Source organism: Bufo bufo, chromosome 2 (genome assembly GCF_905171765.1).
Source record: "Bufo bufo chromosome 2, aBufBuf1.1, whole genome shotgun sequence".
Classification (NCBI taxonomy): Eukaryota; Metazoa; Chordata; class Amphibia; order Anura; family Bufonidae; genus Bufo; species Bufo bufo.
Genome location: NC_053390.1, coordinates 429,762,013 through 429,788,310, shown reverse-complemented (window position 1 = coordinate 429,788,310; position 26,298 = coordinate 429,762,013). Strand labels below are relative to the sequence as shown.

The window sequence follows — 26,298 nt, the reverse complement described above, 5'->3', positions numbered from 1 at the left end:
TTCTGCTAATGATTGCTCCTCAGACAAAACAAGCCATTATAACTAATGAAAGGTATTTGGGAATATATTTATAATCAAATAATATTTAAGTATTTTCATTAATTCCTGGAGAACCCCTTTAATACAGCATCCAGTGGAACATGTTTTTGAACACTACAGAAAAAAAAAAAAGTATGACGTCTGTATAAAGTGGATGCCCTATTACAATATCATACGACAGATGTTGTGCAAAAATTGTAATATAGTCAAGCACGTGAGGTTTAGGGTAGCGTTTTTAAACATCACTGCATAGTAACCCTCTCTGCCTTTCTACAGACTGCAGCTGCTGCTTTGTGATATTCAAAGTAGGAAACCAAATTATCAGATTTTGATGGTTTAATAAACAAAAGGGCAAGTGGAAAGCATAGATTTTCTGCTGCCATTTTTTCTGTCCTACTCCATATCCCATACCACCACCGCAATCCTAGACTGTATTGTACAACATAGTAGATTATGGCTTGTCTTGAACATCTCAGCAATCAAGCCATTATTTGCAGTACCCAAGACTCCTGAGACCTGTTTAAAGATACAGAAATTATCAGTCCGCTAGACATTAACTGCAGTCTATTAGTTCTCCAGAAACCAGTGACATCATTGAGAACTATGAACTGGCAGTGATGCAGGAGAAGGAGAACCAGAAAATGGACTGCTGCAATATGTGATCACCTTCAGTATACAATATCCACCACCCTTAATTATAACACATTGTGTTCTGACCCATTATTAAAAAGAAGCTATTTAGTCAAGACAACCTCTCGAAATATTCTCTCGCATTAGTGAGAACCAGAAAATTGAGAGGTCTGCACCCTTGGGCACTAACAGTCATGGCCCCTGACCAGCCACCATAGTTAAAAATGCACTACTGTCAGGTTAACATAATACATTTGGGCAGTATTTATCTCATGTAGCCCATGTTTTCTGCAGACTTTACCTTTAAATTTTAAAGAATCAATCGCAGGGCCCCTTCTGGCTATGACACCTTGGGCTTCGCCCTAATGGTCAGTCCAGCCCTATTGAGGACTCCCAGCAGTGTTGCTATGTATTCTGGGGGATCGCAAGCATTCAGTGAAAATGAATGGATGCTCATATCAATGTAATGTTTCATTTTCCCTCCAGCACTGGTGCAGGGGTAATGAGCATTTACATTATGGACATCATCTGACCTCGGTTCCATCATCTTTGGCAGGGACCTTTAAATTTAAAACGTAGGTATCCAAACAGGACACCCCAGTTTATACTGAGTGATAGTACTGGTGTCGGACAAATAGAGTTATTGGATTTCAGAGTTTTCTAAGAGCAGATGTGCAAGAAATTCTTTGGTGTCCTGAATCCCAGAGGAAACCTCAGAGCCCTCCTTTGTCACGTATGTTCCAATTAGAAATAACTTCCTCTTTTCACAGATCTCTGACAGTGCCAGGGCATCGTGAATCTCGGGGATGTGATGTGCAGTTTCCAAATCCTACAGAGAAAACAGAAAAGGTGTTTGGATATTACAGTTATCAACCGCCAACACAGAGCCTTCAATATAGCAAAATGCTGCAATGTATTACTGCATAAAATGTCTCAATATCAAAGAATCCTGGACATAATAAATTGCCAGATTATGCAAATAAGATGGTTGTTTGTGGCTAGTAAGCGGCATTTCCTAATTGCTTAATAATGTCTATAGAAAAACGTTAACCTGTAGGTGGTGTATACAGTACTGACACAAAAGTGTCTCAATCTTAGGCCTCATGCACACGACCGTATGTCGTCAATGTGCATTCCGTATTTTGCGGAACAGAACATCTGGCCCCTAATAGAACAGTCCTATCCTTGTACGCAATGCGGACAATAATAGGACAGGTTCTATTTTTTGCGGAACGAAAATACGGACATACAGAAACGGAATGCATACAGAGTACCTTCCGTTTTTTTTTGCGGACCCATTGAAATGAATAGTTCCGCATACGGTCCACAAAAAAAACAAAATGGAAGAGACACTGAAAGAGAATATGTTTGTGTGCATGAGCCCTTAGGCTACATTCACATCTGCATTGTTAATTCTGGTTTTAAGATCCCGCAGAGGATCTCAAAACTGGAATCAAACAGATCCATGTGTATCGACAGGATCCAGTTGTATTAAATCAAAACTAAACAAACCGGATCTGGTATGAAAATCATTGTAAGTCAACGGGCGCCTGACCTGTTTTCTTCGCCAACCGGACACAAAACAGCAGCTTGCAGCAATTTTGTGTCCTGCATCATGATCAGTTTTTTCCCCATTGACAATGAATGGGGACAAAACTGAATAGTTTAATTCTGGCTTTGAAAACGCAGATGTGAAAGTAGCCTAATCCAGATTTATCATCCAGTGTGAGCCACTTTGATACATTTGTTGCATCTTTAGACTGTCTAGTCTAAGATTACACTGTCTAAATATTAAGAGAGGATAAGAAACTGAGGTCTCATAGTGTCTAAGGCCACATGTCACCATTATACCTCTGACGTACTGACAATTCATTTTTCCCACTTAAAGGGAACCTGCCACATTGGAAATGCTTTGAAATCTATGCACGGTGTATTATAGAGCATGAGGAGCTGAGCAAATCAATATATAGTTTTGTGGGAAAAAAATATTCACATGACAGTGAATCTGCAAAACAGACACTGGCCACGTGCACCCCGCATTGCAATGTCCACCCATTGACTTCAAAGGGTCTGTGATCCGCATGTTGCGGCCAAAGATTGGACTTGTCCTATCTTTTGTGGCGCAACCACACGGACCCAGAAGCAACAGCCATCTGTGTATGACTGTGCATATAGAGCTGTCAATCACCAAGCAGGTCTACCCACACGGCTCCTAAACGCAGAACGAGCAGAGATTCAGATTCATAAATTACAAAAATTATACTGTCATTTGCCACAAAACTCTGAATCAATCTGCTCCGCTCCTTCTGCTCCCTAACATACCGCTGGCAGATCGGACCCCAAGTTCAATGTGACAGGTTTCTCTTATAATTCTCCATACTATGAGCTAGTTATATCAAATATTTAAAATAAACGGGCACATTTATAACAGCATGCACCATCAATCAATACCTGTTTATTAGCAAGTACCAGAAGAGGAAGTACAGAGTCTTGTTGGATTAATTGATGAAGATGTCTTTTGGCGAGTGGAAGACGACCATGATCAGCAGAATCCACCACAAAAATAACAGCAAAGGCTCTAGCGAGGTACATTTTCCAGTAAGGACGAAGCTGCTCACTTCCCCCAACTGTAGATGAAAAAGAAAATCCCTTGGCTTGGAGTGCAAATGTTAATGAAGACTGCCCCCAAAATTCCCATACAAAGTCAGCCTATGTATCCTGTGCTTCCATCAGAAAAACTGTAATATGTGTCCACCAGAGACCGGAATATTACACTGTGAGTGCTGACAAATATGGTGGAATATGTTGGCACCATTAAACAACGGGAAATAAATGCACTGAGGTGCTAGCCGATATAACGGATCTATAGAGCAAATATAAGTCTAATGATTTAGTTAGACTGACGTCAAAGGAAGGAGTGGGAACTGTATAATCCCTATGTAGGGGATACTGTATATAGTTAGCTATTGAGGTCATTATGAATTTAAGGGCTGTTAAGAGGAATTGATTTAACTATTAAAAAAGCCCTCTCTGTTAGGACTCATTCAGACGGCCATATGTTGCTTTCCGCATCTGATCCGCTTTTTTTATGGATTAGATGTGGACCCATTCACTTCCACGGCCCCGCAAAGCAAATAAAAACACGTCCTATACTTGTCAGTGAAAATCGGGATGTGGTCCTATTGAAGTCTATAGGTCAGCAAAAATGTGGAATGCAATCCGCTTTTTTGCCGACATGCTGAACTAACCGCAAGAAAAGAGATCCGTAATTTTGCAGACCGCAAAAAACATACAGCCATCTGAATGAGCCTTTAGTGCAGGCATGGCCAACCTGTGGCTCACCAGCTGTTGTAAAACTACAATTCTCACCATGCCCTGCTGTAGGCTGATAGCTGTTGGCCGTCTGGGCATGTTGGAAGTTGTAGTTTTGCAACATCTTGAGAGCCTCAGGTTGGCCATCCCTGCTTTAGTGTGAAGCCACTCTGTCTTAGGCTACTTTCAAACTAGCGGCAGGACGTATCCGACAGGCTGTTCACCCTGTCGGATGCGTCCTGCCGCTATTTCGCCGTGCCGCCGCTCCGTCCCCATTGACGATAATTGTGACGGGGGTGGAGCTCCGGTGCAGCACGGCGAGAGGCCACAGGACTAAAAAGTTGGACATGCAGTACTTTTAGTCCGGCGGCTTTTCGCCGTGCACTGCTGTGCTGCGCCGGAGCTCCGCCCCCGTCCCAATTATAGTCAATGGGGACGGAGCGGCGGCACGGCGAAATAGCGGCAGGACGGATCCGACAGGGTGAACAGCCTGTCGGATCCGTCCTGCCGCTAGTGTGAAAGTAGCCTAAGCAGGAAACTGAATAGTTGCCCAAGCTGAAGGGGAGCATACTGTAGCTTTGGCTACAGAATCAACTAAATCTTAAAACTTACTTTCCAAATAGTCCATTTTGGAATTGCCGTTGCTGACACACATCGCATTTACTCCTTCTGTGGGTGTTGTAATACGTTTTCCTTTATTGGCGGCAATAGAGTTCAAGATGCTTGTCTTCCCGGCTCCATCCAGACCGAGCACTAAAACCTGCTTGCATGGTGCATGCTTTTCCTAACAAAGAAGCAAAGCAGATTGTAGTCAGCATAGAGAAAGCTCTTACAACACATGTAACAGATACTGCTGCTCATATTGATGACCTATTCTCAGGATCATTGAGGGTCCCACACCCGGCACCCCCGCCGATCAGCTGTTCCCTGCAGCGTTTGAAGCTGGAACTAGCACTCTGAATGGAGCAAGAAGCTGAGCTCTATTCAAGGTGTAGTGGCCATGCCAGATTACTGCAGATCATCTCCCTTTCACTTTAATGGTAGCTGAGCTGCAGTAATCTGGCACTGCTACTAGAACAGAGATTTGCTGTCTGCTCTATTCAGAGTGCTAGTTCCAGCACCAGAGGCTGCAGGGAAATGCAGATTGATGGGGGTGCAGGGTGTCGGGCTGTCACTGATTGGATAGTATGACCTATATAAGGAGCCTGGAAAACCCCTTTAAATCACATCAATGTACAGATTGGGCATTGTAGCAATTACACAAACCTGCACCTAGAATGTAAAGTGAACTGCTGAGCCCCTACGCCAATACTGCAGATTCTCTCTTAATGATGGTCAGGCGCAACCTGGAGTAGGTTTACAGTACCCTGTGTGTGACCATTTAACAATCCGTCCACCGTCAGAGAACTAAAACATGAAATAAAACACATATCGACCTGCGACATCATCATCTTACCACTACCTACATGTCAGTATACGTAACTGCATCTGTGGGATGGGGATGAACTTCCATCGCACTTTTAATGGATTTTAACCATCGAGTGACAGCTGTAGTCTAAAGCTGTAAGTTGACTTGTATGCTATCTTGTGCACTGCAGCTGTCACTAAAATAAATCAAACTCACTAGGTGTACCCCAGCCTTACTCTATGCTTTTTAACCCCTTCTCCCTCTACGCATTTTGGGCTTTAGTGAACAAGCAATTTTATCCATCGTTGCCTTATTTTTCGTCTGTGTAGCCGTATGAGTGCTTGTTTTTTGCAGGACAAGTTGTAGTTTTTATTGGTGCCATTTTGTGGTACACACACTTACTAACTATTATTAAAGGGGCTTTTCGACATTTTACTACTGATGACCTATCCTCACGATCGGTCATCAGTATCTGATCAGTTCGGGTCCGACACCCCGGACTCCCACCAATCGGCTGTTGAAGAAGGCAGAGGTGCTCGCAGTAGCACCGCGTCCTTCTCTCAGCTTTTCCTAGGTCAGTGATGACGCGTTTCTTTGGTCACATGGCCTAGGTGCAGCTCAGCTCCATTAAAGTGAATGGGGCTGAGCTCATTACCAAGCACAACCGCTATACAGTGTATGGCTATGTGGTTGCAAACATGGAAAAGGCCGTGCTGCTGCCTGTTCAAACAGCTGATTGGCGGGGGTTCTGGGTGTTGGACCCCCACTGATCAGATACTGATGACCTATCTTAAAGGGCTTCTGTCACCCCACTAAACTGTTTTTTGTGTACTTATAATCCCTATACTGCGATTTATCCATACATAATGTAATCATTTTGGTTCAGTAGATTCTGCTAAAAACGTACTTTTATAATATGTAAATTACCCGTCTACCAGCAAGTAGCAAGCGAGCGTCCTCCTCTCAGTGCGCCTGCGCCAACTGAAGACAGGTACGGCGCAGGCGCCAGATTTTGAATGCAAACAGGGCCAGCAGAGAAAGATCCTGTCCGCTGGCCCTGTCAATCAACATGAGGAGGGGGCGTTTTTATGATAGGAGGATGCGGCTGCTACCAGCAAGTAGCCACCCTACTTGCTGGTAGACGGGTAATTTACATATTATAAAAGTACGTTTTTAGCAGAATCTACTGAACCAAAATGATTAATCACATTATGTATGGATAAATCGCAGTATAGGGATTATAAGTACACACAAAAAAAAAAAAAAATGTTGTTTAGTGGGGAGACAGAAGCCCTTTAAGTAAAAAGTCAGAAGATCCTTTTAACTCTTTCTCAGGTGAATGGGGAAAAAACCCCACTGAGTTTTCATTTTTCAGCATAAATAACACAACACAATAACAGTTCTAACAGTATTAATACAGGGATACCATTTGGTCAATTAGGATTACCCTTATTATTATTTTCCAAATGCCAGAATAATATGAGAGAGAGAGAGAGAGAGAGAGAAAGAGAGAGAGAGAGAGAGAATGAGAGAGAGAATGAGAGAGAGAATGAGAGAGAGAATGAGAGAGAGAATGAGAGAGAGAATGAGAGAGAGAATGAGAGAGAGAATGAGAGAGAGAATGAGAGAGAGAATGAGAGAGAGAATGAGAGAATGAGAGAGAGAGAGAATATGAGAGAGAGAGAATATGAGAGAGAGAGAGAAAATATGAGAGAGAGAGAGAGAATATTTTAAGGCATTTTTATTACTTTCTGCAATGTCAAAAGTTTACATACACTAAGATTACTATGCCTATAAACAAATTCTGGACTGCCCATATTATGATGTCATGTGTTTGGTCCGCATACGATCCAGATTTTTTGCGGATTGGATGCGAACCCAATATTTCAATAGAAGTCTGTTCTGCGACCCCCACCGGATGTTTTCATCCCTGTAGGAGACCAGCAGCAGCGCAGGGAGCGGGGTAAGTATATTCCCACTGAGGGGCCCTGCACATGGGGGGGCTGTTGTAGATACTGGATAACCCCTTTAAACAACAGAGAGGATAGAGTCAATGTATAGCAGTATACTAGTTGGTGTCATTGGGCTGCAGTCATTCCGTGAGACTCTGTACTGCACATCAACATTTAAAGCTACAGTACTCATCTTGTCTTAATGTGCATTTGCCATCTGCCAGCCCAATTTAAAAAAAATAAAATAAATAAAAAAGAATCACAATCAAAGACACAAATCTTCAAGTACATTAATCCTGGTGCCAACAGTGTACTGGTTGATATATTTTTCTGCATCATAGTTGCACAGGACTATTCTAAATTTAAAATAAAATAAAACATATTGCAACGTTTCTTTAAAAAAAAAAACAATCAATCTCAGTTGCTCACAGACTAGTGTACCTGACCTGAAATATTTGATTTACCAGACAGAATTATGTTCCACAAGTGTGGAAAACATTACATTTGTGAAAATGAATGAGGCATTGATCTGTGAGTATTTGCATACAACTCCACTTGATGCCAATTAATTAGCCTTAATTCTACGTGGCATTGATTCAACAAGGTGCTGATAGCATTCTTTAGAAATGTTGGCCCATATTGATAGGATAGCATCTATCAGTTGATGGAGATTTGAGGGATGCACATCCAGGGCACGAAGCTCCCGTTCCACCACATCCCAAAGATGCTCTACTGGGTTGAGATCTGGTGACTGTGGGGCCATTTTAGTACAGTGAACTCATTGTCATGTTCAAGAAACCAATTTGAAATGATTCGAGCTTTGTGACATGGTGCATTATCCTGCTGGAAGTAGCCATCAGAGGATGGATACATGTTCTCATTCTGTTTACGCCAAATTCGGACTCTACCATTTGAATGTCTCAACAGAAATCGAGACTCATCAGACCAGGCAACATTTTTTCCAGTCTTCAACAGTCCAATTTTGGTGAGCTTGTGCAAATTGTAGCCTCTTTTTCCTATTTGTAGTGGAGAGGAGTGGTAACCGGTGGGGTCTTCTGCTGTTGTAGCCCATCCGCCTCAAGGTTGTGCGTGTTGTGGCTTCACAAATGCTTTGCTGCATACCTCGGTTGTAACGAGTGGTTATTTCAGTCAACGTTGCTCTTTTATCAGCTTGAATCAGTCGGCCCATTCTCCTCTGACCTCTAGCATCCACAAGGCATTTTTGCCCACAGGACTGCCGCATTCTGGATGTTTTTCCCTTTTCACACCATTCTTTGTAAACCCTAGAAATGGTTGTGCGTGAAAATCCCAGTAACTGAGCAGATTGTGAAATACTCAGACTGGCCCGTCTGGCACCAACAACCATGCCACGTTCAAAATTGCTTAAATCACCTTTCTTTCCCATTCTGACATTCAGTTTGGAGTTCAGGAGATTGTCTTGACCAGGACCACATCCCTAAATGCATTGAAGCAACTGCCATGTGATTGGTTGACTAGATAATTGCATTAATGAGAAATAGAACAGGTGTTCCTAATAATTCTTTAGGTGAGTGTATGTCATTGTCACTTTGACATTACTAATGCTGTCCTCGCGTTAAAGACCTTGAAAGGGGTTTAGATAAAGTCCTAGGAGACCTCACAGTGTCTATACATGACTTTTCTGGGCAATCTAAGCACTTTTAATTTGGATCAAATTATTTGTAGCTGAATCCAATCTTACAACCTATTTGTTTGAATCGGAGTCAAACGAATTTCAAGAAATGTGCTCATCTGTATTGCTGAGCCTTGTTACCCTGGGACAATTTCATAAGGCACTGTGCACATCTGCATCGGACATTGCATATTTCTGTTCTGTTCCACTAACAGAACAACAGAATGGAAGCCCGAGATGGACACCATGGCACCTGAAAGACAAAATATTGACTACTGCTGGAGGATACTGCAATGTGATACTGAGCACTTCAACCTCTGAGTGGTCTTCCAAAATCCCTGAACACGCAGTTTCAATAATAACAATATATTAATAAATCTGTGTATGTTCACCTCTGGGGTCAGATTTACAGAATTACCTGTCATAAATTCCATATAGACTTCAGCTACTCATCCCACAAGCATTCATTAAATTGGTTCCTACCACCAACCTTTATGACATGTTAAATAAATATATTGTCATTGGGGTCTGATCACTGAGACCTCCACAAATTCGTGAATAGTGTAACAGGTTACACAATTTACTGGTATGAAATACATAAATAAAAGTCATAATAAATGCATATGTAATGTAAGTAAGAATGGTTAACACCAGGTCTGCACACATTCGTAAAATAAATCCATTCAGGAGACCAAAACATAAGGAGCACCATCAATATTGAGAAACAGACAAGACATTACCATACTTTTCTTCATTCCTTCTCGTGTGAGTTCATGCCCAAATTACTGGCTCTCATGTCCACAACAATAGCAAGGCTCAAGTGGAAACAAGAGGTAGAAAGCAAATGTGGTGACGTGGCTAATGGGAGCCGTCATTAATAAGATTTGGCAGTTAATGCAGTTAAATCTAATCCAACTGTGACCTAAAAGCAAACACATCTTTACCTACCTTGGTATACACTGTGCATCATGTTAGCAAAAGAAAACAACAGGTAAAAGCATGGTTGGTGAATTATCAAAGATGACAGATAGACAGGCAGTTAGCTATAGGCAGGCAGATAGATATGACTAAACAAGACAAAGGCAGCAGCATGGTCATACAGGTGTAGTGGGTGCTATCATGGTCCACTGTATGATCCAAAAATCAGAAAAACAAGGCAGCACTCCAAAGAACGGTGAATAGGGTGTTGGACCCACATTATCCCCCAGCAATGTATCAGCCCAGCACAATGAGGGCTTAGTCAAGGCTCAACAAAGACCTCATTGTGCTGGGCTGATACATTGCTGAGGAATAAATCTGGTCCAACACCCTATTCACTGTTCTTTGGAGTGCTGCCTTGTTTTTCTGATTTTGGATAAGATAGGAGATGGATAGAAAGGTAAATAGTAATATTAGATAAGATAGATAAATAGATATGAGAAACTGGACAACGGTGTGTTCTCGTTATGTGAAGTTATCCTCTAACCACAAGACATAGGAGATAACTATTAGATTATTTGGGGTCCTACCCCTGGAATCCTCACTGACCACGAGAACGGGACCCCATAGCGCATGGAGAGTACAGCGCTCAGCTATCTCGGCAAATGAATGGAGAGGCTGCGCACATGCCCAACCTGCTGCTTCATTCTTTTCGTGGGGCTCCACAGGGTATAGGGTCCCCATTCTTGTAATTGGTGCTGGTCCCAGTGGTAGGACCCCCACTGGCCTAATGGTTAGGGATAACGTCAAATAACTCAAATATCCCTTTAAGCAGTGACATGCTCAGGGTATTTCTCTAGACCAGAACAGAAAAGAGCTTAGTGATGGAAGTGATGCTGGTGGACAGGGACATGTGATCCGAGTTTGCATCTTGCGATACGCCTGAGGGCAAAGTGGGTTTGATGGATCAAAGGGTCAATTCACACATCCGTAGTGTATTGCGGATCCGCAATACACCCGGCCGGCACCCCCATAGAACTGCCTATTCTTGTCCGCAATTGCAGACAAGAACAGGACATGTTCTATTTTTTTCCGGAGCCACGGACCCGGAAATCAGGGGCGCTCTCCGGAAATGCAGAAGCGGACAGCACACTGTGTGCTGTCCACATCCATTCCTGCCCCATAGAGAATGAATAGGTCTGCACCTGTTGCACAATTTGCGGAACGGATGCGGACCCATTCTAAAGACGTGTGAATGGACCCCAAGTCAGTTTTTCCTGGACAACCCTGTTTAAATTATCAAGTTGTTCAGTGTGAAACTGGAACAGTATAAAAAAATAAAACTTATTTCCCTATTCACAAAAAAAAAATTTTAATTCCGCAGTCATTTATATGTAAACCAAAATAATCAGAAGTGAAAAGAAATACCTCTCAGGGAGCGTTGACATCACCGTTTAGCTTTCCATTCTTCTGATCCATCAGAAGAATAAAAAAAAAATAATAAAAAAAAATCCTGTAAAAAAAAAAAAAGAATATCATCAGTTATGCACATTTGGCATTCGTTTGAGCCGTATCTCTGAGATCTGTTTTTTAGACAGAATAAAAAAGTCCTGCATGCAACACTTTTTTTTCCTTCTAAAATATAGTGGATCTCAGACGGATATGGCTCAAACGGATGCCAAATGTGCAAAACTGATGCTCAGGATCTGCTTTTTTTTCTTTTTCTGACAGACCAGAAGAATGGAAAAATAATGGTGATGTGAACTTGGCCTTACAGAAATGGCAACAAGAAAATAAATGGCTGCTGAAATGCAGAGGCAAACAAAAAAAATAAAAAATTAGCTGGTCATTAAAGAGGGCCTACCATCAATTTATTATTTCAGAAAAGAAATAAAAGTAATAATAATAAAAAATAAAAAAAAAATAATACAAAAACATTTAAAATGGCATGTGCACTGTATGTAAATAACCCGACTCCGTTCAGAACATTGGTCCGAATTTCTGGGTTAGAGCTCATAAACCTATTTTTTTCCATCTCCATTCCGGGTTTTTTGGCGGCCCGTATGCAGAACTATTCACTTTAATGGGGCTGTAAAAAAAACTAAAATTACTCAAGTGTGCATTCCGTGACCGTATGGCCGTTGCCCAAAAAACATGTTCTATTATTGTCCGTATTGCGGACTATGATAGGACTGTTATATTATGGGCCGGACGTTCCGCAAAATGCGGAATGCACACGGCTGGTATCCGTATTTTGCGGACTGCAAAACATCCAACGGTCAGGTGTATAAGCCCTTAGGAAGAATACGATCATGCCTCTGGTGCCATACAGCATCATAGAGCTCATGTCTCACACTGGCAATACTTGGCTGCTGTGATTTGGAAAAGATTTTCCCGCTGCTCATTGCATTCACTATGGACAGCAACCTCACAGCGATGTTTTGCAGTGTGACAAAATGTATTGGGAAAAGTGTCTGACCCACAAAAAGTGCAAATCAGACGTGTATCTATGTCAAATGCAGTTATGCAAATGAAGCCAAACTGGTAAAACTGTGGATACACATACAGGTGAAACTCGAAAAATTAGAATATCGTTCAAAAGGCCATTTATTTCAGTAATGCAAATTAAAAGGAAGTGCATTAATGCAGCTTAAAATTAGAATTTTGTGAAAAGGTTCAATATTCTAGGCTCAAAGTGTCACACTCTAGTCAACTAAATAATCCATATCCCCTGAGCATAGGGGACCTCAAAATAGTGACTTTGGGGTTTCATAAGCTGTAAGCCATAGTCATCCAAATTATACCAAATAAAGGCTTGTAATATCTCGCTTTGCATGTAATGAGTCTATCTCATATGTTAGTTTCACCTTAGGTTGCATTACTGAAATAAATGAACTTTGCACAATATTCTAATTTTTTCGAGTTTTACCTGTAAAGCATGAGTGTTAACCCTGCTACAGCCGTACCTGCAGCCACCACTAGGGGCAGCTAAGTATATATGAAATACATCTACAATAGAACTAAATAGTTCTATAAATTCTTATGCGTCAAGCTCCCCCTAGTGCAGTGCCTCTCAAATAGTGGGGCGCGAGGCTCCGTAAAGGGGGGCTTGTTTGACCTCGGCAAACACTGTCATATTGGATGTCCAGATCGGATTATCCGACTCACTCGCAAGCGGCGTCCCACACGGCGTCGGTTGCCTAGCAACTCTACGGCTGGAAAGAGGGAGCAGCGCGGCGCGATCACTGGAGATTGTCCCAGCGCAGCCCCAGTAGCAGCCCGACGCGGAGGACCACGTGACCGCCAACGCACGTGACACATGCAGAGGACCCGTGGAGACATACAGGAATCAATACGCCGGTTCCTAGTGCCACTCACAGAGGAGAAAGAGCAGGACGCCGGCATGTCATCAAGGCAGAGTCGCAAAGATACATCCGCAGCATCACCAGGTGGGAAAACAAGAGCTGAAGCACAGAAAGAACATAAAGAGCAGGGGTCGAGGAGAGGAGGTAGGACAAACACAAAATCTGATAATAAAACTGAAAAGGGGAAAAGAAATAGTAACCAGGGGATGGAGGAGGAAAAAGTATACAAACTAGAAGGCAGTACCCTGGATGATGCTCTATCCTGATTGGCCAAACCCGCCCGTGTGACTTTTAGACCCGGAAATCGGTCCTCTGTACAGAAAAACGCCTGAAAGAAAGGAGTTGAACACACATAAAAGGGGACACCGCCGATTCAGCCAAAAAAGGTCAGTGTTCTGATGAAAAGGCTTTAATTATGCTTTGAAACGCGTCAACGCGACCTGTAGGGGGCATTCATCCATCTATGCCTTATTGCCATTGCTCCACAACTGATGTAAGTGTGGCTCATTTTTATGCTTTTAATCTTTGTATTTTACAAACTTATTTTTTTATTCTCTTATACGTTAATAAGGATACAGTGTTATGCAGAGGTGTACTTATTACAATTTTATAGACAAATGATACTATTTACAGTCGCGCGGGGGGCGCAAAATGTTTTCTTCTTCCTAGGGGGGGCATGACAGAAAATAATTGAGAAGCACTGCCCTAGTGGCAGCTGCAGAAAAACATTTGACTGTCTCAGAAAACAATAGAAGCAGCTCAGTGTTGAACCCCCTTCTACCTCACAACCCATAGCAGTCAAGTGGTCAGCCTCCGTGAGAGGCAGACTACTGCTTGCTGCCAAAACAACCCTATTCAGATGAATGAAATGGATCTTCAGTCGCAGAAATTTCTGAAACAAAATCTGTCGCATGCGAATCCAACCTTAAAGGGGTAATCCCATCTCAGACGTTGATGTCCTATTGCTAGGGTTTATACCATCAATGTCAGATAGGTGAGGGTCCCCGCTCCTGTCTCCAGAATAGGCCCCCCCAAAGTAAAAGAGTGCACAGTGCAAGCGCGGCCAACCTCCATTCATAGCTATTTGAGTTCCAAAATAGCCAAGCACCGGCAGCCGTATAGTGGTGTATGGAGAGGTGGCCGTGTATGCACTGCGTACTCTCCAATCACTATTCGGGACTTACGAAAATAGCCAAGCGCACTCGCTTCCATGCACTCATTCACTTTGGGGGCCCCATTCTGGAGATAGGAGGGGGAGAAGGTCCAGGGGTGAGATATTGATGGCGTATATTGGCGATATGCCATCGATGTCTGATATGGGTATGACCCTTTAAGGCAGGCATCCTCAAACTGCGGCCCTCCAGCTGTTGTAAAACTACAACTCCCACAATGCCCTGCTGTAGGCTGATACCTGTAGGCTGTTCGGGCATGCTGGGAGTTGTAGTTTTGCAACAGCTGGAGGGCCACAGTTTGAGGATGCTTGCTTTAAGGTATGCCTACACGTGGCAGATCTGCAGATTTTCCACCACAGAATTGAGTGTTGAAAAATCTGCAGTGGATTAAAGTAGTAGGAAAGTAGATGAGATTTTCACAAATCTCATCCACACGCTGTACTTTCTGAAAGAAAATGCACATATAACGACACTGTAAAGGGGGAGTATTAATCACCAATATTTATGCAAATATCGGTAATTAATATTCATAAATAGGAGGAGCCATCTAGTGATAACTCCGCCCATTTATGCCTTTATATAATAATAACAATACTTTCGCTATGCTCTACACTGATCACTTATGCTAACTGCATGCGCCTTACTAACTCGCTACCGCTAACAAGTACACGCTACACGAAAGGGTATAAATATAACAGTATTTATTACACCAAGCAATACACTAACAATACACTATGTACGCAGTACACTACAATACACTACGCACGCAGTGCACTACAATACAGCACTAAATATACCATCCTAAACTACACTACCCATTCCCAATTCTACCCATCAACTAACTATACAATTCACACATTCTAATATATGAACCCACCCCACCTGACTATTCACTATCCCTACGGGGTATGACGAAGGGTTAAAAGGATTTGTTTGCAGAGCAGAAGCATGCTCTACAGGACCAGGGTAACCACTAGGGGTTAATCAGGGTTAGGGTTCCAGGGGTCAGTAGGGGATCAGGGGATATAGGGTTAACCAGTGATCAGGGTAATAAAGGGTTAATCAGGGGAGGTGGTGTGGATAGGGGTGGATCAGGGGTTCACACAGGGACCAGGGGTAACCAGGGGAGACCAGGGGTAACCAGGGGAGACCAGGGGTGACCAGGGGTTAGGATAAAGGGGGTGATACTTAAGGTTTTGTTGCTCGTTCGTCCAGGGGGGAGGTCCGGTCGGGCGCTCTGCTCTGAGCGCAGGAAAGGCTGCAGGGGTCGGGTCCGGTGGAGCGCAGGATGCGCTGCCCTTTCAGGGGGTGGGGGCCCCGATCCTAACTGCGGCCATGAGCGCCGATTGCGCTCTCCTAGATGAAGGGGGGGGTCAGGTCAGCTGCCACGTGGGAGGCCCTGACTCCCGGAGCGCAGGACGCGCTCCTCTTCCAGGTGGGGGCCAGATGAAGAACCCGGAGTGCCGGGGCCGCCGGATATTTATCCCCCGGCGGCCCGCACTCCCGCGCCACCAGGGGGCGCACGCGCGCCCCCATCATCCACGTGGGCCGGCGCAGTGATATGACGTCACTGCGCCGGCCAGCACATCGGGGACGTGCTGCAGACAGGCGGGAGAAGCCTTTGATCTCCCGCCTGCTGCACCTCGCATTCCGGACAGTGCGATAGTAATCGCACTGTCGGAATGCACATAATAGAAGGAGGAGAGGCTTCTCCCCTTCTTCTATCATGTGTAATTATCTCCAGCAGCGCTGAGGATGATTACAACAAAGGGCTCAGATTCTGTTGAATCTGAGCTCTTTGTATCCATCAGGATGACCGGACCCTTGTCTGGTCATTCTGATGTAATTAGCCAGATTGCATCGGTGTGAATTCTTGGGGCACATTCACACCGATGCACCTGGTTTCAGTTGTAGGAGGGGGGGGGATATATATAATATACATGCGTATTGATGCTTGGGGCACATCCATACACATGTATACATTAATCATATCTAAGGGGGATTATATAAGGGGAGCCCCTACACTATAAGGGGGCACAAGCCCCTACACTATCAGGGGGCACAAGCCCCTACATTATCAGGGGACACAAGCCCCTACATTATCAGGGGACACAAGCCCCTACATTATCAGGGGACACAAGCCCCTACATTATCAGGGGACACATATTTCCCACAGGGGCCAGCATGAGCCCCTGGGGATCACCATGGGCAGACGTGCACAGATGCTGGGCACATCTGTGCACATCGTCCCATGATGCTATGTCTCATGTATGCACATATATACCATACATGCCCGCACGTGTTTGCAGGCATGCATGGATATATATGCATACATCTCAACCGTTCCTCAACAGACACACTGCGGATTTTAAATCTGCAGCAACTTATGTTGCGGATATCACCCTTTGAAATGCAGAGGGTGAAACCATTTTGTGGGGATTTTGCTGTTGTGGAATTCTGGGAGATCCGCTGAAGATCTTCAGGAAATCAGCTCCATTTATCTAAATTATACAGTTGTGTTCAAAATAATAGCAGTGTGCTTAAAAAAGTGAATAAAGCTCAAAATCCTTCTAATAGCTTGTATTTCCATACACACAAATGCATTGGGAACACTACACATTCTATTCCAAATCAAAACATGAAGACAAATATATCAAATTTGTGTTGTTCCTCAAAAAAAAAAAAATTGAAGAAAAGTGAATATTAGACTGTTCAAAAAAAATAGTGGTGTTTGTATTCTTCTTTACAAACTCAAACATTCACTATATAAACTGAAAAATGTTTGAGGATTTTGCTTTCCTTTGAATCACTTCTAATATTTAGTTGTATAAGCACTGTTTCTGAGAACTGCTGTACATCTGTGTTGCATGGAGTCAACCAACTTCTGGCCCCTGTGAACCGGTATTCCAGCCCAGGATGATTGGACTACATTCCACAGTTCTTCTCTATTTCTTGGTTTTGTCTCAGAAACTGCATTTGTGATGTCACCCCACAAGTTTTCTATTGGATTAAGATCCGGGGATTGATCCGGAGATCAATCTTGTTGGTCTGGAACCAAGATGTTGCACGTTTACTGGTGTGTTTGGGGTCGTTGTCTTGTTGGAACACCCATTTCAAGGGCATTTCCTCTTTAGCATAAGGCAGCATGACCTCTTCAAGTATTCTGATGTATTCAAACTGATCCATGATCCCTGGTATGCGATAAATAGGCCCAACACCTTAGTATGAGAAACATCCCCATATGATGATGCTTGCGCCACCATGCTTCACTGTCTTCAGTGTACTGTTGGCTTAAATTCACTTTGGGGGTCGTCTGACAAACTGTCTCCGGCCACTAGACCCAAAAGAAAAATCTTACTTTCATCAGTCCACAAAATGTCTCTTTAGGCCAGTCAATGTGCTCTTTGGCAAATTGTAACCTCTTCAGCATGTCTTTTTTTCAACAGTGGGACTTTGCGGGGGCTTCTTACAGATAGCTTGGCTTCACATAGGCGTCTTCTAATTGTAACAGTACTCACATGTATGGCACGATTGTATATACCTTGTTATTTATGTTTGCAGAGTGCTGTTGCATTGTTTTTTTTTGCTTTTGTGCTTTCAGCCATGTTGATGTGCTCCTGTGCACTGGGATGTGCTGAGTGACTCCTACTTTTATTTTCTTTACAGATAGGGTCAGGCAGTTGGAGGGTCAGAGTCAGGAAATAGGGAGGGATCTGTACCCAGGCAGAATAGATAAAGTGGATTAGCACTCACTTTTTGATGCTAACAAATCTTCACTTTATTTCCATAAACAGAATAAAAGCAAATGACACATTTTGGCTAAACAGCCTTTATGAAACAAGCCAAAACGCGTCACATCCGCCTGCATTCTTCTTATGGCAATAAAGTGAAGATTTATTAGCATCAAAAAGTGAGTGCTGATCCACTAATACTTGGATGTATGGGCCTGCAACCCATGATACGAGCGAGCACCACCTTCTCCCAGACTGATTATTTCTACAAATTGTACAGAGGCAGACAAATGGAAAAGAAAATCTTTGCAGGAACCAGTAAACTAGAATTACCTACAGGAAGAGGTCTTAAGTACTATAGGCTGGAGAAGATTAAAAAGTGTCCGTATGCTGGCCCTCCAAGAGCTGGGGAGCGTGGGCACCTGTTAAGGGAAATATGGCTTTCAGCCAGAACCTCATCCTGATGACCACACAAATATGCCTAATAATTGGACCCAGTGGTATTCACCCATTCAGTATGGCCCGTAGCATTGTGTCCCTTGTTAGCATATCCTAGGCAGTTGAACAACATCCTCTTGACCAAGAGATGGGGGGAGATATTTGGGTGGTCACAGGGTGGAGTCGATGGTGGGGGGCTGGGACACAGCAAGATATAGGTGAAAGTTAGGAGTGAGGCAGAGGCTTCTCTTCCTGGACACCGATGGATGCAGGAGCAAGCTAAGTTATGTGGGCGTATGTGGGTATGTATATAGGTATAATATCCCAGTAGACTTTATATGTGTACATATAGATATTTGCAGTCTGCAATTGTATTACCAGTTAGATTATATATGCTGTTTATGCATGAGTCTCTATATGTACATGTACTAATGGTCAGGTACTGGAAGTGAAGAGTAGATCCAGTAGACTGTATATTAGTGGACTCTGGATATACTGTATATATATATATATATATATATATATATATATATATATATATATATATATATATATATATATATACACACACACATTATTAGCCACATTTGCTTAGCATCCAGGGTGGGCAGGAACTGAGGTGGCTGTGTGTGGTGGTGTCCTCTATGTATTGTGTTATCTGTATCTTTATGTATAATGTCCATTGCTTTGTCATCTCTATGTTATCAGTAAACTATATTTATATATAAGTATCTGCAAGGGTTGTGTGTTGTTCCTGAGATATATGAAGGACTGGAAGAGGTGTAATTTTACACAGGATATTTGGGTTGTATGGGAAACAAAGGCAATTTGCTAGGAATAGAATAGAAGGGATGGAAAACGGAGATATACATAAATCTCCTATTTCCAAGAGACAAAAATCCCCTCTTCAGCACCCTGGAGAGATTGGGGGGATTCCGCATAGAAATTCCCATTGAAATCAATAAAATGTCAAAAACCACATCAAAATCTACACCAAAACATGCTTCAAACAGAAATCTGCATTTAAGAAAATTCTAGGAATTTGGATGCGGATTCTGTGCTTAAATTTTCAACACAGCCGTGTGAACATACCATAACAGAATTTTCAAATCCACAACTTATTGCAGAATTACCATAGATGTCCACAGCAGATTTCACCCGGGCATGATTTGTTTTGCCATGATTTAGCAGAGCAGGCACAGCAGGAGCGCTGCATAGTACATTGCTACTCCTGCCTGTGCCCGCTCCAGCCTGGTACAGCACATCTATGCCAGGCTTTAGCCGAGCCCAGCTGGTACAGTTAGGTGCAGAGATATGCGCTCACTGCGGCTCTGGTGGAATCTGTAGTGGGTACGGATTAAAAAATGTGATAGACACCCGGACTTCAGTTGTCTATTTCACATGGAAAACACACAAAAAATTTAAGTAAATTTCAAAAAATAATTACCTGTCAATAGTTCTTAATAAAGTTTTTCTAAAGTTTAGGTACACTTTGAGCATTTGGGGGGAAATTTATCAAACTGGTGAAATCTGATTGGTTGCTATGGTCAACTAAGCCAGTTCTACTTTACCCCAGTTTGATAAATCTTACAACGGTGTGTGCAGAAGTACAAATGTATGTCCTGAACTCCTTAGTTAACCCCTTAGTGACCACAGATATGTGTTTTTATGGCGGTCACTAAGGGGCCTTAGGCTGGGCATGAGAGCCGCGGCCCTGCTCTAATATGCCGCGGGCGCCCGCCGCATGTAAAGTGGTGACAGAGGGAGCGGACTCCCTCTCTCTCCCATCGACACCCCGCAAATGCTATCACGGGGTGCCGATGTAGGCCCTGGTCCCGGCTGTAGTAATTTCCAGCAGGCTGCGTCTCTCTGGCGCAGCCTGCTGGTCAATGTTAAAATAGCATTGCAATTAAAATGCAATACATTATAGGGATAGTGCATTGCATTTTAAAAGCAATCAAAATACTATCTGTTATAGTCCCCTTGTGGGACTATTAAGTGGTAAAAAAAAAGAAAAAAAAACATAAAATAAAAATATTCCATTAAAAAAATTACACATTTTTTTTCATTGCAAATACGCTTTTCAATGAAAAAAATAGTGGAAAAAAAAAATCTCTCCCGTATATTTAGTATTGCCGCGTCCGTAACAACCCGGACTACATAAATATCACATAAATTATCCCCTACGGTGAACGCTGTAAAAAAATAAAAAAATAAAAATAAAGACAGAATCTCTAATTTATTCTTAGTTGCCACCGAAAAAACGTAATAACAAGCGATCAAAAAGAGCTATTTATTCCAAAATGATACCAATGAAAGATACAAGTCGTCCGGCAAAAATCAAGCCCTCACGCAACTCCATAGAAAGAAAAATAAAAAAGTTATGGGTCTTGGGAAGCTGCAATGTAAGAACATATTTTTCTTTTAAAAAAAGGGGTTTTATTGCAAAAAAGTAGTAAAACCTAAAAAAAACTATATGTATTTGGTATCACTGTAATCGTACTGACCCAGAGAATAAAGATATTATGAAAAACGCAGTGGCAGTATTGCTGTTTTTCCTATTTCCCTCTCAGAAAGAGTTAATAAAAATTAATCAGAAAGTTATGTGTACCCCAAAATACAACTACAACTTGTCCTGCAAAAAACAAGCCCTCATAAAGCCATATAGACGGAAAAATAAAAAAGTTATAGGTCTTGGAGCAAGACGATGAAAAAAGGAAGAAAAACGCTTGGTCACTAAGGGCCACAACAGGCTGGTCACTAAGAGGTTAAAGGGGTTCTGCACTTTGTTTAAACTGATGACCTATCCTCTGGATAGATCATCAGCATCTGATCGGCGGGGGTCCGACACCCGGGACCCCCGCCGATCAGCTGTTTGAGAAGGCAGCAGCGCTGGCAGTAGCTCCGTGACCTTCTCTCAGTTTCCCTCGGGCTCAGTGATGTCACGACTAGTATCACTGGCCTGGGCACGGCTATGCTCTGTTCACTTGAATGGAGCTTAGCCGCGCCCAGGCCAGTGATACTAGTCGTGACGTCACTGGGCCTGCGGTATACAGCGAGAAGGCCGCGGCACTACTGCCAGCACCGCTGCCTTCTCAAACAGCTGATCGGCGGAGGTCCTGGGTGTCGGACCCCCGCCGATCAGATGCTGATGATCTATCTAGAGGATAGGTCATTGGTTTAAAAGAAGTTGAGTGCGCTTAAAAGTAGGATAGTGAAGAGCTGCACTCTCAGTAACTTTCAAAACTTGGTATCCACCCTTGGAAAACTCCTGCAAGTTCAGCGTACAATGTTCAGGTTCTCTAAGGCCTCTTTCACACGGGCGTTGCGGAAGAATGTGCGGGTGCGTTCCGGGAACACCCGCGATTTTTCCGCGCGAGTGCAAAACATTGCAATGCGTTTTGCACTCGCGTGAGAAAAATCGCGCGTGTTTGGTACCCAAACCCGAACTTCTTCACAGAAGTTCGGGCTTGGGATCGGGGTTGTGTAGATTGTATTATTTCCCCTTATAACATGGTTATAAGGGAAAATAATAGCATTCTAAATACAGAATGCAAAGTAAAACATCGCTGGAGGGGTTAAAAAAAAATAAAAAAATAATTTAACTCACCTTAGTCCACTTGTTCGCGGCCCGGCATCTTCTTCTGTCTCCATCTGATCTCTGTGCAGCAACAGGACCTGTGGTGACGTCATTCCGGTCATCACATGGTCCGTCACATGATCTTTTACCATGGTGATTCACCATGGTAAAAGATCATGTGACGGACCATGTGATGACCGGAGTGACGTCATCAAAGGTCCTTGACCTATAATTAATGCTCACCACAGGTCCTATTCAGTAAAGGGGACAGAAGTGATACCGGGCTACGCGATCAAGTGGATTAAGGGGAGTTAAATGATTTTTTTATTTTTTTTTTAACCCCTCAAGCGCTGTTTTACTATGCATTCTGTATTCAGAATGCTATTATTTTCCCTTATAACCATGTTATAAGGGAAAATAATAATGATCGGGTCTCCATCCTGATCGTCTCCTAGCAACCATGCGTGAAAATCGTACCGCATCCGCACTTGCTTGCGGATGCTTGCGATTTTCACGCAACCCCATTCATTTCTATGGGGCTTGCGTTACGTGAAAAACGCACAAAGAGGAGCATGCTGCGATTTTCACGCAACGCACAAGTGATGCGTGAAAATCACCTCTCATGTGAACAGCCCCATAGAAATGAATGGGTCAGGATTCCGTGCGGATGCAATGCGTTCACCTCCCGCAACGCATCCGCGCGGAAAACTCGCTCGTGTGAAAGGGGCCTAAGAATTCCACTACCACGGACTATAACTTGAATTCTTAGATAACCCCAACCTTGTACGCCCAACTTCCAACACAAGTTCGCTCAACACTAGTTCCTATTTTTTAGCTTTCAGAACACTGCCTTCCAGATCTAGTCAAGTAGGGCTACCAGAAAGGCTACCTGCACATGTTGTAGAATACGTGCAGTTTTTTTAGTGCAAATTCCTGTGTGGAAAAACAGCAGCGTAGTACAGTACCAGCAAAGTGCATAAGAATACACAAATGTCATGTAAGCTTATGTCCAGATCCTCAGCATGTCACTTATGTTTGCGGTTTTAAGCCTCATTCACACGTCAGTATTTTGGTCAGTGATTTCCATCAGTGACTGTGAGCCAAAACCAGGAGTGGAGCCTCCACAGAGATAAGGTATAAGGGAAAGATCTGCACCTGTTCTGTGTGTAGAGCCGCACCTGCTATTGGCTTATAATCACTGATGAAAATCACTGACCGAACACTGACATGTGACTGCAGCATTAGCTGTGGATTTCACCCTTTTCCAGTGAAGGGTCAGATCTGCTGCAAAACCGCATCTAATCCGTAACAAAATCAGCTGCTAGAAATTGTGGATTTTGGTGCAGAAACTAACATAAATCCACACGGAAAATTGTGTGGATCTTATGTGCGCTCACCTGCACTCGTGTGCAGGTCGCTTAGTGTAAGGCCTCAAGCATACAACCGTTGTTTTGGTCCGCATCCGAGCCGCAGTATTTGCGGCTTGGATGCAGACCCATTCGCTTCAAGGGGGCCGCAAAAGATCCGTTGCTCGTTCTGTGGTCCGCAAAAAAAAAAATATATAACCTGTCCTATTCTTGTTCCTTTTGTGGACAAGAATAGGCAGTTATATTAATGGCTGTACGCACCGTTCCGCAAATTGCGAAACGCATACGGACGCTATCCAGTCGTGTGCATGAGGCTTAAGTATCAGTTTCTTCTTACCTTATGCTCTATTTCAGCAGATGACAAGGAGTCGCCGATTCCCTTTTCCACAGGAGGATCTACAGATGATCTGGGTGCATGCTCTTCCGCAGCCACAGAAGTGACGGGAGCTGCTGCGCTCTTCTCTTCCGCAGCCACAGAAGTGACGGGAGCTGCTGCGCTCTTCTCTTCCGCAGCCACAGAAGTGACGGGAGCTGCTGCGCTCTTCTCTTCCGCAGCCACAGAAGTGACGGGAGCTGCTGCGCTCTTCTCTTCCGCAGCCACAGAAGTGACGGGAGCTGCTGCGCTCTTCTCTTCCGCAGCCACAGAAGTGACGGGAGCTGCTGCGCTCTTCTCTTCCGCAGCCACAGAAGTGACGGGAGCTGCTGCGCTCTTCTCTTCCGCAGCCACAGAAGTGACGGGAGCTGCTGCGCTCTTCTCTTCCGCAGCCTTTGAAGTGACTGGAGGTGCTGCGCTCTTCTCTTCCGCAGCCTTTGAAGTGACTGGAGGTGCTGCGCTCTTCTCTTCCACAGACATAGAAGTGACTGGAGCTGCTGCGCTCTTCTCTTCCACAGACATAGAAGTGACTGGAGCTGCTGCGCTCTTCTCTTTCACAGACATAGAAGTGACGGGAGCTGCTGCGCTCTTCTCTTCCGCAGCCTTAGAAGTGACTGGAGGTGCTGCGCTCTTCTCTTCCGCAGCCTTAGAAGTGACTGGAGGTGCTGCGCTCTTCTCTTCCGCAGCCTTAGAAGTGACTGGAGGTGCTGCGCTCTTCTCTTCCGCAGCCTTAGAAGTGACTGGAGCTGCTGCGCTCTTCTCTTCCGCAGCCTTAGAAGTGACTGGAGCTGCTGCGCTCTTCTCTTCCGCAGCCTTAGAAGTGACTGGAGGTGCTGCGCTCTTCTCTTCCGCAGCCTTAGAAGTGACTGGAGCTGCTGCGCTCTTCTCTTCCGCAGCCTTAGAAGTGACTGGAGCTGCTGCGCTCTTCTCTTCCGCAGCCTTAGAAGTGACTGGAGCTGCTGCGCTCTTCTCTTCCGCAGCCTTAGAAGTGACGGGAGCTGCTGCGCTCTTCTCTTCCGCAGCCTTAGAAGTGACTGGAGGTGCTGCGCTCTTCTCTTCCGCAGCCTTAGAAGTGACTGGAGGTGCTGCGCTCTTCTCTTCCGCAGCCTTAGAAGTGACTGGAGCTGCTGCGCTCTTCTCTTCTGCAGCCTTAGAAGTGACTGGAGGTGCTGCGCTCTTCTCTTCCGCAGCCTTAGAAGTGACTGGAGGTGCTGCGCTCTTCTCTTCCGCAGCCTTAGAAGTGACTGGAGGTGCTGCGCTCTTCTCTTCCGCAGCCTTAGAAGTGACTGGAGGTGCTGCGCTCTTCTCTTCCGCAGCCTTAGAAGTGACTGGAGGTGCTGCGCTCTTCTCTTCCGCAGCCTTAGAAGTGACTGGAGGTGCTGCGCTCTTCTCTTCCGCAGCCTTAGAAGGTACTGGAGGTGCTGCGCTCTTCTCTTCCGCAGCCTTAGAAGTGACTGGAGGTGCTGCGCTCTTCTCTTCCGCAGCCTTAGAAGTGACTGGAGCTGCTGCGCTCTTCTCCTTCTGACACACAGGTGAGGTGCCCGGAGGTGCTGCGCTCTTCTCCTTCTGACACACAGGTGAGGTGCCCGGAGGTGCTGCGCTCTTCTCCTTCTGACACACAGGTGAGGTGCCCGGAGGTGCTGCGCTCTTCTCCTTCTGACACACAGGTGAGGTGCCCGGAGGTGCTGCGCTCTTCTCCTTCTGACACACAGGTGAGGTGCCCGGAGGTGCTGCGCTCTTCTCCTTCTGACACACAGGTGAGGTGCCCGGAGGTGCCTGCCCATCACTCCCTAGTGAGCTCGTTCCGCCCTCTACATTATGCAGGGGAGATACTTCTTCAGCTGTGCCTGCCCTGAACTCTTGCCTTCCGTCCTCATGCTGCCCACCTATTCTGAAGGCACCTGCTTCTTCACCCTGAGGTGACCCAACCTCCACATTTCCTTCCTCCTCCACCCGCAGAGTCTCCCCGTGCTCTGCACTCTGTTGCCTCCTAGTAGACAGATACCTCCAGGTCGCCAGGGCCACCCCTCCTGTAGCAGCTAGCAAAGCAGCCGGCAGACCCATGCTCCGGAGGACCGACATCTTCCCTCAGCCTGAGGAGAAATCCAGCGGAATAGACAGGTCTACATTGGAGTGCTATAACTGAGGGAAGACAATGTGACGGCTGAAGGACCTTTGATGATGTCATGATCATGTGACCAGTCACATGTGTGGGAGGAGTCACCGGGCTGGTTGCAGGAATGCCTTGGAGTGAAACTTCATTCCATAACTCTGAATGGGTTTGTTTCTGCAGCAATGATTCAAATAAATGGGGCACTGTGAGAAAAGTCTGTCAGGTGTGAATATACCCTTATACAGTTTA

General features: G+C 44.4%; 1 protein-coding gene across 2 annotated transcripts; it reads right to left on the bottom strand.

Annotated features, from left to right (window-relative positions):
* Positions 1-435: 435 nt before the first annotated feature.
* On the bottom strand, positions 436-26,110 carry ARL9 (ADP ribosylation factor like GTPase 9). Of its 2 annotated transcripts, none has more exons than XM_040417390.1 (4): positions 23,901-26,110; positions 4,594-4,765; positions 3,121-3,296; positions 436-1,498 (listed from the first exon to the last, which is right to left on the bottom strand). In XM_040417390.1, exons 1-4 carry the CDS (start codon positions 26,016-26,018, stop codon positions 1,310-1,312), a joined length of 2,655 nt encoding a protein of 884 aa, XP_040273324.1. In that variant the 5' UTR covers positions 26,019-26,110; the 3' UTR covers positions 436-1,309. The 2 variants fall into 2 exon arrangements, with proteins under 2 accessions (XP_040273324.1, XP_040273325.1); XM_040417391.1 differs by having other exon boundaries at positions 25,942-26,110.
* Positions 26,111-26,298: the final 188 nt, after the last annotated feature.